We start from the raw sequence: 14,057 nt of genomic DNA on the forward strand, positions 1-14,057 counted from the left end.
CAGTTGTTCCCAAACGCATGTGCAGCATTAACCTCCTTGGCGGGGGTGGGGGGAGAATTGCACATGCGCAATGCTAAAATCGTAACCCAAACTCAGGGTACAGCTTGCTGACAAGTATGTGCCACTTGAGGGCGCCTCTACCTCTGACTCGGGAAAAGAAGGTAAAAAGAAAAGAGCGGTGCAGTAAGAGGACTAGGTAATTCATATCTTCAGTGCTCTCAAATTCTGGATCAACATAACGGTCAGATCATGCAGACCTCTCCCACAATGCCATTTCACAGATGGACACACTGAGATCCCCAGCCGGGAACAGTTCTTTCTCAGCCCTGTCTCAGAGCACCATCAGTGTAAAAGAGGCCATCTTATAGATAAAAACTCAACGAATCTCCTTTATTTTGGCAAGAAGGGAAAAAAAGTCTTTCTACTGGGGACCTGAGGGAGGCCCCTGGGATGGAGATGGGGGTGGACACAGCACGGGTCCGAAGTCACAGAGGTCTAAGGGGAGGCTTCAGAGTCGAGACGAGCTTCACGATATCCGTCCCGGGAGCAGTGGCACAGGGTCGTAGAGTCCTCCTGGAGCGTCCCATGGGCAGGGTCCCGGCGATCCTCACTGGTGTTCCGGGGTCCGACGGGATCAGAGGTCTCGGAGGGGGCCAGGGGGCCGGAGGTCACGGAACAGCGGGAGCCCAGAATCCGGCGCCGCTCGGGGCAGGGGCTGAGGGAGGGGACGGGGAGAGCGGCTCCCGCGGGACCGTTTGGCACAAGAGTCAGGGGGTGGGGGGAGCGGGACACCTCGCACCCCTACCTGGGCGCGCGGGGTGGGGAGGGTCGGGAAGGCCTGGGATGGCCGAGCCCAGGGGCTGGGATAGAGGGTCCGGAGCCCGGCCGGGACCCGGCTCGTGGCCCATGAGGCAAGGGTGCGCAGGGGTGTCAGACCGGGGGTGCAGTGCCCCCGGCCGTGCGCATGCTGAAGTATTCGGTGAAGCCGGTGTGCGGCGACGCCGTCTGGGGCACCAGAGGCTGGTAGGGCGGCGTCGGGCCATCCCAGCTCGGGTCGGCCGCCTTGGGGAACCGAGCGGGAGGGGGCGGGGAGGCCGCGCCGGGCTCGGCCATGGTCACCACGCGGCCCCTCGGGGCCACCACCGCCGCCACAGCCGTCTCCTCCACCTGCTTCCCGGCCTGGGAGGGGGGTCAGGGTCAGAGGCCGTTCGGGACCCACGTGGGGCAGATGCGGCCCCGAAGGCCCGTCCCCCTCCCGCCGGAGAACCCCCTCCCGAGGTGTGGGCGCCCGTGTCAGTCAAGGAAGGAGCGGGTGGTGGGGCGCCTGGGCAGCGGGGCTAGATACTCAAGGGGCGGCGTCGGGGCGCGAGGGGCGAACTCCGGCGGCGGCCGGGGAGGCGGGGGCGAGCTGCGGAAGGCAAGCGGCGGGGGCACGGCGCGTGGCGTCTGCGGGGGCGTGCGCAACAGCGCCAGAACCCAGTCTGGCAGGGTAGGCGCGGGCGCCGGGAGATGGTCGCGGCGCGGCATCGCGGCGCGAGGGGTGCGAAAGGCAGGGGGTGGGCTCAGGCGCCTGGGCGCTGGGGGTGGCGGCGGGGCCGGGAGCGGGGTCAGGTACTCCAGGGGCGGCGCCAGCAGCTCCTCGGGCGCCAGGGGCGCGGGGCTTACGGAGGAAGCGGGCGGGGGGATGGAGAAGAGCTCCGTGAAGTTGGGCACCGAGTCGCTGATGAACGTCACGTTCCCATAGACGTGCTGCGGGAAGGCCTTGTCCGCTGACTCGCTGCCCACGGGTCCTGGGGCACTGGCCGAGGCTATCTGCGATGTGCGGACGTGGTAGGGGAAGTTCTTGTTGGCCGCCGAGGGGCGTGTCATAATCTGGAGTGAGGGCCAGGTGCAGGTTGAAGAAGCACTGGCCAGGACTCAGGCCTAAGGACCCCCCCTTCACTTGGAATCCCCCACCCCTCCCTGAACCCTTCAGATGGAACTAGGCGCCTCCCATGGGCTTTCACAGTGCCCTGGGCTCTGACCTTTTTCCTCCATCACAACTCATTACTATGCCACTGCTTCCTCCATCAGAGCCCTGATCACTGAGTTACCACTGACTAGTTAAGCTCCAGAGCCCTGCGCTGTGTGGTATGATAGCCACCAGCCATATGTGGCTGTGTTTAATTTAATTAAAATTAAACTAAATTGTTTGTTTCTCAGTTACACTAGCCACATTTAAGTGCTCAACAGCCACACGTAGATAGTAGTTATCATATTGGACAGAAAAAATCGTAGAATATTTTTGTAAACACACAAAATTCGATTGAACTAGTAGACCCTGCAATGTCAACTCCTTGAGGGCAGGAACTTGACTGTTCTGTTCCCTGCTAAATCCCCAGTACTTCCTAGAAGGGTACGTAGTACAGAGAAGCTCTCAGTAAGTACTGGTTGAATGTAGGGCTGTCTCCCCATTAGTCTGGTAGAAAGGCAGGAACTGAGTATGACTCTAGAACTGCATCTGGGAAGCCCAGCATGGCCCTCTAAGGTGCTCAATAAAGGAAGGAGCTGAAACCAATCAGCAGTGGGATGTCCATGGTGCTGAGCTATCCTGAGCATTTTTAGTAATGAAACTGGCTCAAGGTGAAATAGCAGAAAGGGCACAGTGTTTGGTGCTCCGAGCCTGCACCTCACCTCTCAGCCCCACAGCTCACTGAGTGTGGGGTCTGGGGCACGTTGATTAAACTCTCCAAGCCTCACTGGTGGAAAGGAATCGCAGTGCTTACTCCGAAAGATGAGGAAAGGGTGGAAATGAAAAGCACTGGTGCAGAGCCTGGCCCATGGTGAGTTCTCAGCGTTTCTTCAATCTCTGCCCCTTTCTGACTTCCTGCAGAGCCTCAAGATGGACTCTCCTAGGAAGGTGAGTCTGTACCTAAGTCAGGCTGGGGGATAGCAGATCAAGGACCTGGCCGCCTCCCTCAGCTGAGTACCTTTCCTATACAGAGCACGTGGTGGGCCTCTGGTGTCAGGAGCTGGGGCCTTCAGTGATATCTGTTTCCCTTTCATGCCAGATCTTCTGGTCTGCTAGAGAAGGACTAGGTTTGAAGTACCTGTCCTGCCACCAAGGGCCATGAAGCCCTGGCAAGTCACCTCCCACCTCTGGGCCTTAGCTACCCTTCTCTGTATAGTGGGTCCAATGACCACTATGTGGGACTGCTCTGACACTTCAAAAAGAGGGTAGGAATAAAAGCATATGGGTGTTTCTGGCATGAAACAGGCTGGTTTGAGACAGGTGCCTCCTGAATGGTGGATGGATGGGTGGTGAGTGGATTGAAGAATGTAGAAACTGTCATCCAGAAGGCTGGATAGGACGTACACCAGAGCAAAGAAGAGGTTTGCTGCTGGTACCCTCCGGATGCCATTCAGATCTAGGCCCCTGGAGCCCCAGCCTGGCCTACCCCAGCTGCTTCTGCCCAAACAATGGCCTATGATGGAGTGGCAGATTTGGAGAGCGTATGGGGGAAGGGTGGAGTAGAGACCAAGGGGATTGGGGTAGGCAGTGGGGACACAGAGTCAAGAATGGGAATGAAGAAGGGGGCAAAGAAAGAGGTTAGGCTAGGGGAAGAGGCCAGCACAAGGTGGGAGAGAAGGACAGGCGAGAGTGGAGTCTGGGGGACACGGCAGAGCAGCCTGCAGAACCCAGCAGGCTCTCATTAAGTGTCCCTTGAGTAACTGAAGGGATGAAGTGAAGGATGTGGACCAAGCGTTCAGAACACAAGGTTCAGGCAGGTCAGGGTGAGAGCCTCATACATTCTCTGCCCGTTGGTTCCCCACCCCACGAGATGCCATCCTCACCAGGAACACGCCATGGGCATACAAATGGATGCCCAGCTGGATGCCATTGACAATTTTCTCCCGAGCCCATTTGGGGATCCCAAAGTTGGCGATCAGGGCCATGACAGGAACTGCAAAGAACCTGAAGGAGAGGAAGTGGATTGGTAGAGACACTGCCTGATGCCCTCCATACCTGGCTCAGCTCCCCTGCCACACACACACACACAGGCCCCAGGTGGGTCCCAGACTGGAGGGAAGTTGTGTGACTTTCAGAAGCCAGAGGTTAAAAGTGGGCAAGATCCCCACTGGCCTGGGAAATTCTGGGGGCCTAGCACTAGGTCAAAGTGAACTCAGTTCCACCTCACACCACATCCCAGCACCTGACAGGGAAATCAACAGAGCTGATGAATAGATGAACATTTCAGTAACAACTGAGAACCTACTGCATGCCAGATCTGTTTCTAAGCATTATAAGCTCACTGAACTCTCAGTGGCCCTGTGAGGCAGGTACAATTTCCACCTCCATTAAACACGTGAGGAAATAAGGTAGAAGTTAATTGACTTGTGTGAGATTACACGAGGACATGCTGGGGGCCCCACACATCTCACCAGAGGGTGTAGGCAGCAAAGAAGGGCACATAAAAGGGCTGTTTCTCTGGGAAGTGACGCAAGGAGACGAGCACAGCATAGCAGAACCACACATAAGCCGCCACCTGCAGACCGATGAGTCCGTAGCCCGCCGGTGACTCATACGTGTACAGTACCTGGCCCGGGTCAAAGAACTGACCCAAGGAAAAGGTTCGTCATAGCACTGGTCTCCTGCCCTCCACACTGGGACCCCAGAGCATACCTGTGGCCACCCAGGGAACAGAGGCACTTGGTCAGGACAGAAGCAACACGAGAGTGAGGGGTGGAAACAGAAGCATACAGAGGTAAAGAGAGAGTGACAAAGACAAGGAGAGAATACATCTGCTACCATGGGCCCAACAGGGGTAAACACTGCCATGTGGAAGCTTTCATCAGTTTGCATCAACTCCCTGAGGTAGGTCTTATGATCACCCCGCTTCACAGAGGGGGAAACTGAGGCTAAGAGAGATGCCTTTTGGCTGAAGTCAAAGCCAAGGTAATATTAAAGCTTTCAAGGAGGCCCTGTGGTGGGTAAAACTTTCCTAATTTCACACTGAAGAAAACAGGCCCAAAGAAACGGGCCATCGCCCAAGGCTAGCCAGCTGGAAGGTGGACCAGCCAGAGTGGAATCCAGGTCTGTGTGATTCCTGAACTCTTGGTCATGACATTGAGCATAAGTATGACAGACAGTGAGAGACAGAGGGAGGAGGGAGAAGCCACTCAGAGACAGTGAAGAGAGGAGGAATGCACTTAGGAAGACAGATTGGGGGGGGCAGGAAATCACAGAGTGGGGGAGGGAGAGCCAGGAGGAATGCCCTGTGGAGAAGGGCTAGCAGACAGGTGGAGAAAAACATGCAAGCTTTCTGAGGGTAGGGGCAGGGCCTGGGCAGTGGTGGGTGGGACTCACCTTGGCCTCATAGATGAGCAGCACCACGTGGGTAAGAGTGTACAGGGTCATGTAGACAGACAACTTCACAGAGCCTGAATGGCTGATGCGGCCCCTGGCGACAGGCCATGAGGGGAGATGGCAGGGGTGGGGCCGTCAGGGAGGAGGGGTGGCCACCCCCCAGACCGTAACCCTTCTCCCACCCCATTCCCCAGCCCCGCCACTCCCCATCCCCAGCACTCCCTCCCAGCCCAGCCTGGGCACCGTGTCACTGTGAATCCCTTCCCCAGAAGGATGAGCATCAGCAGGAAGATGAGGAAGCTGGAGGAGAACAGCAGCTTGGCTGGGAGAAGGGAAGAGAGGGCGGCTCGGACACGGTGGCAGAGGAACCCAAATGCCCACCCTGGCCCCCATCATTCTCACCCAAGATCTTCAGGCTCTCGTTGCCAATGCCATCAGTGGCATACTGGCCCCAGTAGATGCAGAAAAACAGGAGACTCAGAACTGAGGAAGGATGGGCAGAGAAAGGAAAGGACAGAAATGGGCTTCAGTGCATCACTAACCCCTAGCACTGTGACCCAGGTGACCAGACCCTCCTCTGCCCCCATCAGAGTTCCAGACAGTTTACTTCCACTAACCTCCTAGGAGACCCAGGAGCCCAGGCCTCCAGCTCCCTCCTCCCTCAGACCCAGGGGTCCAGCTTTCCAGCCCCTCCACCATCAGACCCCAGATGTCTGGGCCTGAGGTCCCTCCTCTCACAGAACTCTAAAGTTGAGATACTCTAAACCTCACCCTCCACTCCTGCTGCAGCCATAAACATTTTGTAAGTCGTGTGGAGCAACTGACGGCCTTTCAGCAAATCTAGAAGGGGTGCGGTGTAAGGGAAGGTTGTTCACAGACAGGAAGGGAGAGCAGCTCACTCCCCCAGTCTTTCCTCCCCTCATATCTCCCTCCACCATGTGTTAGACTCACATCCACAGTAACAGGAGAGGAAGAAGATGAGGATGAAGATGAGGAGGAAAGTCATATCTGTCTCCAGGATCCCTGCCGATTAGGTGGAAGGAAGAAATGGTTTGGTCAGGCTGGTGTCTTTCAGCCAGCACCCAGCTCCAGAGTCCCTCAAAGACCCTGGCTTCTGGGTTCCCATAGACTCACCAAACTCATCAGCTGAGAAATGCCGCGTCCAGAAGGACTTGCCATTGGTGAGGACCATCTCATACTCCAGCTGCAGCCCATCTCCCTGTGGGGAGTGTGGAGGCCTAAGGAGGGCCCTAGGCAGATAGGGTATTGGCAGGAAGGCAAAGAGGAAAAGTGCCAGGTGGCCAGCACAGCCCCTTACCCCACACTTGCTGAGCGCAATATACCACCACCTTTCACGCACTGAGCGGAAGCTTCGGCCACTGGAGCAACTCAGGTAGCGGGTTCCCTCCTCTGACACCACCTGGGGAGGAGCAAGAAGGCTGAAGCCTGTCTGCACCATCCTTAGGCCCTTGACCTTCACCACCTGCCTAATACCCCAGGCTGGACCCATACCTGACAGCCTGACCAGGCATACTGGGTGGTGAGGTTGATGACCTGGTTGTTCTCAGGCCTGATCACTGACTCCTTGGCCAGGCAGTCCTGGGGGAGGTAGGGATGGACATGGTCATTCCCTGGCCAGCCTTGACCTTTTCCCCCTCCCATCCACCCTCCTCACAGCCCTCACCTTGTCCGCTGCCTTGTACACAGCTGGCCACTGGGACGGGTCGTCAAAATAGAGGAGGATGTTCTGACAGCACTTGGCCTGCAGGCCCAGAGATTTGGGGGATTGGAGGAGCATAGAGAGCTGGGGTAGCCCTTACCTTGGGAGGCCAAGGGAACATCCAGCCTCAGTGTGGGAGTGGTTGGGAAAGGCTCACCTCAGGGTATCGAAAACGGAAGTCCAGTCGTCCATAATCCGAGAGGAAGCAAAATCTTGTCAAGAACACCCAGTCCTGGAAAAGGGGTGCAAACAAACCCTCTTTCCCAGTCCTTTGAGAAACTCTCCTCAACTCCATAGACTCTCAGCTTTTCTTCCCTGCCTTCAGTGCCTGGATTCCCAGGAAGGATAAGGAGAACAAGTCACATCCCAAATTCCTCCGTGATCCCTTCACCTTGGGTCCAGGATTCCTGTCTCAGATTCCTCCTCCTCTCAAACACTTTTCTTATCCCCCAGGTGCCCTGAGAAAGACCCTGGAGGGCCAGATCCCCATCCCTGCCACCTTCTGTCCCAGACACCATCCGACTGACATCCCCCTCAGTTAGCCACACACCGCTGCCGGTCCCAGAGACCACCCTGTGCTGCGCAATATTCCAAACGGCCCTCTTTCGGTCCTGTGCAGGAGCGTGAACTCGAGGCTCTCTGCGGAGTAAAAAGTGCTGTCCCTTCAGCACCACCTCGGCGGTTCCCCGCCCCCACCCCAAACTCCGACTCTCCCTAGCCGGTCCCCACTCTCAGCCTAGTTCTGACCTCAGTGACCCTCCTACAACCACGGAGGTCTCCGCTCGACCCCACGGCCTCCCTTGGCCTTAACCCTGACCTATTCCTCCATCTCCCCCAGCCCCCTCCTTTCGAAGCTCGTAGGTCCCCTCCCCTCCCCGTGAGGGGCGGCAGGGGACAGTGTGGTCCCTTCCCTCTCCTCCTTTCCCCTGGGGACCCGGCGGGTGGCAGGGGAGGGCCAGGCACGCTCACCTCTTTGGAGCTGAGGTTGCCCCGCACATACTTGGCCCGGGCGCGGGGGGGCAGTGGCAGCAGAAGCAGCAGCAGCGGCGGCAGCAGGCGGCGCAGAGCCGGCGTGCGCGGGGGCTCCATTCCGCCGGCTCTGGCCCCAGCCCCGGCTCCGCTCCGGCTCCCGCTCCGGCCCGGCGACGGTGGCGAGAACGCGCAGGCCGGCCGACGCACGCTCCCGATTAAAGAGGCCGCAGGGCGCTGCGATCCCCACCCCCTCCTCCGGGACTGCCTGGTCAGGCCCCTTTCCAAACCGCGTGGAAGGGGACGCCCCTTTCCCACCCTCTCCACCTCACCCCAGCCCCAGCCCTCCCCTCTGGGAGTCTCGGTGATACCTCCAGCTCCCCGTGTCCTAAACTGAACTCACATTCCAAAAAGCCCTGCCTCCTCCAGACTACCATCTTTGAACGACCAACAATTCCCAGACCCCAGCTCAGTCTTGATATACCCTCAACTTAGTCCCCTCATTGTCCTTTGATTGCACATCGCCACCCCCATGCCAGCCATCCCCCACTGGGTCCAGCGAAGGTACCAGTGTTCCACACCTCTTGCATTCTGTGAAGAAGACACAGAGAGGGCAAACCACTTGTTCTAGGGCATGCAATACGGAGGTGGCAGAGAACCCTCAACCTCAACCACTACACACCCCCCTTCCTGAGCCTATCCTGTCCTGCTTACCAGGGTGTGCAACGGGGTTGCTGTGAAAAGCCCATGAGCAGACTCTGAAATTAGTTGCTTGGGTTCAGATTGCAGTATAGCTACTTTCTCCCCATTAGACCTCGGCCAGTTCACAGCCACATAATCTTCTGGTCCAGTCCCCTTCATTCCGGTACCAACCCCAGTTTTCCAATGGCAATGGGAAACCATAGAAAAGCTCTGCAGAGTAGGGTCCAGGCCCTTCAAGTAGATTTTCCTGCTCAGGTTCCAAAACATTTCTAGCTTCATCCCTCTCCTTCCACTGCATAAAACTTGCTGCTTCTCAAAATAGCATTTTTTCAAAACTTTCTAAACCAGGGGGCCAAGCAGGAAACATGGGTGTGTGGAACACCTTCAAGGAAGAGTGTGGATCCCATGAAAGGGTCCTCTGATACTTGGCTTGAGCCAATGGCTGCCAGGAGGGATGATAGGTGCAGCACCTCCTATCATCCATTTTTCCATTTTTCGTTTTTTAGAAGGCAGGAAGGTAGAAATGCAATTCTTTTATCCTTTAAAGCAAACTGTACAATTTGTAACAGTAGGCAATTGATTCAAAAATTTAAAACATGTCACAAGCTAAACAAAAGTCTGTGGGCGAGATTCAGGCCTCATCTGCCTTTCCTGAACACACACTGTCCGTGTGCCCAGCAGACCAGGAGCCCCTCAAGGGCAGGGCCCAGATGTGACTCACTCACTCTAGGTCTCAGCATGGCACACAGATATAGGGCCTGAATGAAAATGGTCCCATATCCTCTATTTACCCTCTCCAGGTCTTGCACAGGGTGTTCCCATAGGCTCAAACGTGGTGTTTCTCCTCTACTAGCAAGTTTCTACCAATCTCAAGAAACACAAGGGTCTGGGTCAGCTCCAGTTTGAAAACCTCCCTCATCACTACAGCAGAGTCATCACTCCCTCCTCAGACTCCCCCAGCCCCTCCACCTTTCTCTCCCATTGATAACCACTGAGGCTGGGACTCTCTGTACCCACCATTGGACTGGGAGTCTCCTGGGGACAGAGTCTATTTCACTCACTGTGGGGTCCCAGCATCTCCACAGCTCAGAGCCCAGCACACAGTTGGCCTCAGTGGGTGGATGTACTGAACTAACTAAAGCCCCAGATTTCTCCAGTCTGCTGGCCCCTCAAGGCCTAGGAAGGAGACAAGTGATAGTACCTTCCCCTCCATTTTGGACTCAGAACTCAGAGCTAAGGCAAACAGCTCTCCTGAGTCAGCCACTCACTAAAAATGAAGAGGACAATGAAGAAGATATTTTATTGAAGTGGCTGGGAATGCTGCCCCTAGCCCAGCATTAGCCCCCTTAGTACAGTCTCATGGGTGGAAAGGACCAGGTCTCTGGGCTGCTCTGGGCTACCACCCAGGAGAGGCTGGGCTGTGGGACAGGTATGCTGGGACTCCAGTCCAGGGCAGAGCTTCGGGACAACAATGGGGACAGCTGCTGAGACAGGGGCTTCGGTGTGCTTACCCCACAGTTGTGGGGTGGGGGTGGTGTGGCCACCAACCAGATGCTTTTCAGCAGGTCAAAGGCTGTTGGGGGGCCCCAGGCCACTGCAGAGGGTGAAGACAACAAAGGCAATGTGGGTGGCCAAGGACCTTTCGGTGGTGGCAGGCTCACTCTGTGTGTAGTGGGAGTGCTGGAGGTGTGAGGCACAGCAAAGGCGAATTCCTTTGTCCCCTGTCTCCTCCTCTGCCTTCCTTCCCCTGGGGCCTGCTCAGGGCTATTGATCCTTCGTCTCTCAGGGTACCCAGGCTTGATCCCTGACAAAAAGGAAAGAAACGTGGGGGACAGCTGAGCTAAAACAGACAAGGGGAAGGGAAGCAGAGGAGGCAGGAGGTAGGCTCACCTGACAAGGGCAGCTGGCAGCCCCGGAGTACCAGGGTAAGGTCGGGCACACAGCCATGGCAGGCCTGTAAGGTACCCACGATGGCATCCCTGTTCTCTTGCACTAGGTTCCTCCTGGGGAAAGCCTGTGGTAGAATCAGCTGGCACTGCAACTCCCCTAGCAGCTGCCCCAAGCCAGGGAGCTCTGAGGGACTAGGTGGGCCTGGGCCCGAGTCTCCAGGCACCTGGTTCTCCTTGCCTGTTGACTGTGAGGCTGGTCCTCGGGCCCTGCCTGGGCTTGGTGAAAGCTTGGTGGGTAGTGTGGGGGTGCCTGGTTCCAGGGACCCACTGCTAAGCAGCCGGGCCACATCCAGAGATTTCACCTCATGGCTGAAGAGACCCCGGTGGTCCCGGCTTAACCGGCCTTGGGTTATGACCACAAGCTTGGGGGCAGTAGAGGCCACAGGATCCTGGAGGTCTATGGGTGGATTCCGACTGGCCACAAGAGGATCCTGATGAGCCAATGGCCGGCGGCTGCCCACCAGGGCCTTATTACGCTCCCTCCTGGTCTTTCGACGGCGGACCCGACCAGGTTTCTCAGTCCTCTGGAAAGACTGGGGGGCTGGTCCCCGTGGGTCCATAGTGTCCTGGAATACAAAGATAGGGTGGTCATCAATAAGCAGATAAGCCAGAGAACTAAAAGTGAGTAGTGAGAAGAGATAGTTTGGGGTGAAATAGACAAAATGAGAGAGGGAATGGGCACAGAGGGATTAGAAAGGGCTGGGTCTAGGAAGTCATCATAAGGATAGGGTGGGATCAAGAGAGGCTTGCTGTATGGGAATATCTGTCAGGGAATACAAGGGTTACAGGGACATGAGGAAATAGCTAAAAGATGGAATGGGGGAAGGATCATGAGACTGGAGGGATCTGGAGAACCAAAACAGATTTTGGACAGAAGAGAAATCCTGGGGGTAGAGATGGTACTGGAGAACGCAAAAAGTAGAGGGAGATGGTAGAGAAGGAAAGGCAGGCAAGAGAGACAGAGGGAAGTAGTTGTACAGAGAAGAACCTGTAGGACACACAGGGTGACAGCAGAGCTATCAGGGACTAGGGACTGGGGCCTGGTCACGGGGTTGGGAGAGTTGGGCTGTGGAGGATGTGAGGAGGGTGGAGCTGTTGAGGTAGAAAAGAGAGGTACGGTTGGTGGGGTAAAGGTGGGGGAGGGGCACTTCACTTCCTGCTCCAACAAAGCCCACCCCTGCCCCCTAGCCCCGCCCACCCCACCTGCCTAGGGGGCACAATGGCTTCTTTTCCAAGGTGATTCCCACAGCTCGCTACAGGTGCCTGGTGCGCTTCCGAGCCTCGAACTTCCTGCGCATGCGCGTGCCCCTATTGTGCCCTTTGACTTTTCAGCGTCTTAGAGGCGCGAGGCTCAAAGGCACGTGCCAGAAGACGTGAACGCCCGTTGTAGTCCCGCCTTCACATTCATAAATCTCCCATTTGTGCTTGGGCACCTCCCAGCCACCAATTGGCTGTGAGGAGGCCTTTCAGTTTCCGAATCCCATTGGTTTACACGTCTATAAGGGGACTTACTGTCTGGAGCAGGAAACGGGCTAGCCAGTCCCGGGCGGTCAGAGATTTCACTCGCAGAAAATCAGTGTAGGGTCGCCATTCAAAGCTAGGCTCTGGGGCTAGGTTCCAATGCCCAGACTGGCAAATTTGAGCTGTATGAACTTGGAGAAGTGTGTAACTGCTCAGATCTTCAGTTTCCTAATCTGTAAAATGGGATTCCTAACAGTACCTACTTCTCAAGGGTTGCTGTAAGTATGAGATAAGTCAACATCCAACTTAAAATGGTCCTTGGTGAATGAAAGCCTTGAAGCTTTGTTTCTTACTAAGCTTTGCTTCAGGAACTGTCTACCTTTCAAATTTATCTATCTACACTCGTCTGCTCGGACTTTTTTAAGAAAATGTATTGATTGATTTTTTTAGAGAGAGAGAGAAAGGAAGAGAGAATCATCGATTTGTTGCTCTACCTATCCATGCATTCATTGGTTGAATCTGGCATGTACGCGAACCAGGGATTGAACCCACAACCTTGGTGCACCAAGAACAATGCTCCAACCCACTGAGCTACCCAGCCAGGGCTCCCCTCAGACTTTAAAATCAGACTATGCCAAGGTATTTCCCATCCCCCAATGAGCTGTGTGATCTGTGAAATATTGCTTGGCTAACCATGATCTTTCAAATCCTGACTCAGATACTATTCCTTCTAAGATACCCCTCGCCATCAAGTCGTCCTCTGTCTGATCCCCAGAGGTCCCCAGTTCCTCCCTTAATCACAACTTTGATCCACCCCTCAGCTCTGTCAACACTGGGACAAGGCCAGGATCTGATCTATTCATGTAATATTGATTCAGCAAGTACTTGTGAACAGCCACAGTACTCGGTACTATGAGTCAGGCTCTGTACTAGGCAAGTGTATTGAAGTAAAACATAAACAATAAAATAAATAAATAAATAAATAAATAAAAACATAAACAATAGAATCATTTCTCTAACTCAGTATCAACCTGCCTAGAAGGAACAAATAGATGGGAAGGTCCCATCTAGTAAAACGGCCACAAGGTTTAGGGGGTGTGGGCCCCCCCCCACACACACACCCCTGTTCCCCGAGAACCGGGAGATCTGGAAGACGAGATCTGAGATTAAGATGGGGGTGGGGGGAGGATCGACCTTAGGTGTCCTTGGCTGTGGATGTAGGTTTCAGAGCCCAGACACACCCAGCTGAAGTTGTTGGTTGGCAGTGGGTTTAGGGAAGGGAGCAGAGGCCACAGATCTGCAAGGTGAGCTGCTGTGGGAGGTTCGCCAGGCTAGACCTGGGCCTTGCACCGTCTCTAATTTCTTTTCTCTTTCTTCACTTTCTTCTAACCTCCTTGCATGGCTTGTGATATCTGGAATGCAAAGACGTGTAGTTTAGATTTTATGCCACAAAATTGGTGTTTTTGAGTAGGAGGCCCCATGAGCAGATAAGCTCACTAAAGTCCTGGCGCCGCCTTAGAGTGTTTCCTTACAACTGAGCTTCTAATTTGCACATTTTGCCATTTTCTTTTTCTTCCCCTCAACCGTAAAAAAATGGGAGCGCCTCCTCCTAGCCAGGTGCTTACGAGCCACCCCTTCAAGAGATCCAAGAATGGACTCGTCCACTCACTCCTCTCCACCCCCATCACGTGAATGGGGCCGAACCCGGACACACACTCACACGCAGAGTGGGAGAGAGAGAGGGAGAGACAGGAAGGAAAAGAGGGAGAGGGGGTGAGAGGCGGGGGGAGGAAGACAGAGAGAGCGAGAGCCCGCGAGCCCTTGCGCACACTTTCCCTCCTACAGCAAATGGTTTCTTTCCCCCAAGCAGGGTGCTAGACTTTTTTTCCCCGCCCACTCTCGGCCTTTC

The 14,057-nt window shown here is 55.5% G+C and overlaps 4 protein-coding genes across 7 annotated transcripts in view; all 4 read right to left on the minus strand.

The window, feature by feature from the left end:
• Positions 1–14,057, minus strand: part of LOC118497666 (carcinoembryonic antigen-related cell adhesion molecule 21-like) — an 834,765-nt gene that overhangs the window by 323,481 nt on the left and 497,227 nt on the right. The window lies entirely within an intron of this gene.
• Positions 1–14,057, minus strand: part of LOC118497667 (carcinoembryonic antigen-related cell adhesion molecule 1-like) — a 746,496-nt gene that overhangs the window by 318,286 nt on the left and 414,153 nt on the right. The window lies entirely within an intron of this gene.
• TMEM145 (transmembrane protein 145) lies at positions 363–8,220 on the minus strand. Of its 4 annotated transcripts, none has more exons than XM_036012836.1 (15): positions 8,037–8,220; positions 7,225–7,299; positions 7,032–7,109; positions 6,860–6,946; positions 6,666–6,767; positions 6,482–6,566; positions 6,299–6,370; positions 6,119–6,187; positions 5,750–5,830; positions 5,591–5,669; positions 5,348–5,441; positions 3,835–3,955; positions 1,666–1,872; positions 806–1,179; positions 363–715 (listed from the first exon to the last, which is right to left on the minus strand). In XM_036012836.1, exons 1-15 carry the CDS (start codon positions 8,154–8,156, stop codon positions 635–637), a joined length of 1,725 nt encoding a protein of 574 aa, XP_035868729.1. In that variant the 5' UTR covers positions 8,157–8,220; the 3' UTR covers positions 363–634. The 4 variants fall into 4 exon arrangements, with proteins under 4 accessions (XP_035868729.1, XP_035868730.1, XP_035868728.1 ...); XM_036012837.1 differs by lacking the exon at positions 806–1,179 and adding an exon at positions 4,423–4,595 and having other exon boundaries at positions 8,037–8,218; XM_028530373.2 differs by lacking the exon at positions 363–715 and adding an exon at positions 4,423–4,595 and having other exon boundaries at positions 798–1,179; positions 8,037–8,219.
• PRR19 (proline rich 19) lies at positions 10,020–13,820 on the minus strand. The gene is made up of 3 exons (XM_036012843.1): positions 13,343–13,820; positions 10,629–11,253; positions 10,020–10,542 (listed from the first exon to the last, which is right to left on the minus strand). Exons 2-3 carry the CDS (start codon positions 11,245–11,247, stop codon positions 10,085–10,087), a joined length of 1,077 nt encoding a protein of 358 aa, XP_035868736.1. The 5' UTR covers positions 11,248–11,253; positions 13,343–13,820; the 3' UTR covers positions 10,020–10,084.

The sequence above is a fragment of the Phyllostomus discolor genome, chromosome 12, assembly GCF_004126475.2.
Source record: "Phyllostomus discolor isolate MPI-MPIP mPhyDis1 chromosome 12, mPhyDis1.pri.v3, whole genome shotgun sequence".
In the NCBI taxonomy this organism is placed as follows: domain Eukaryota; kingdom Metazoa; phylum Chordata; class Mammalia; order Chiroptera; family Phyllostomidae; genus Phyllostomus; species Phyllostomus discolor.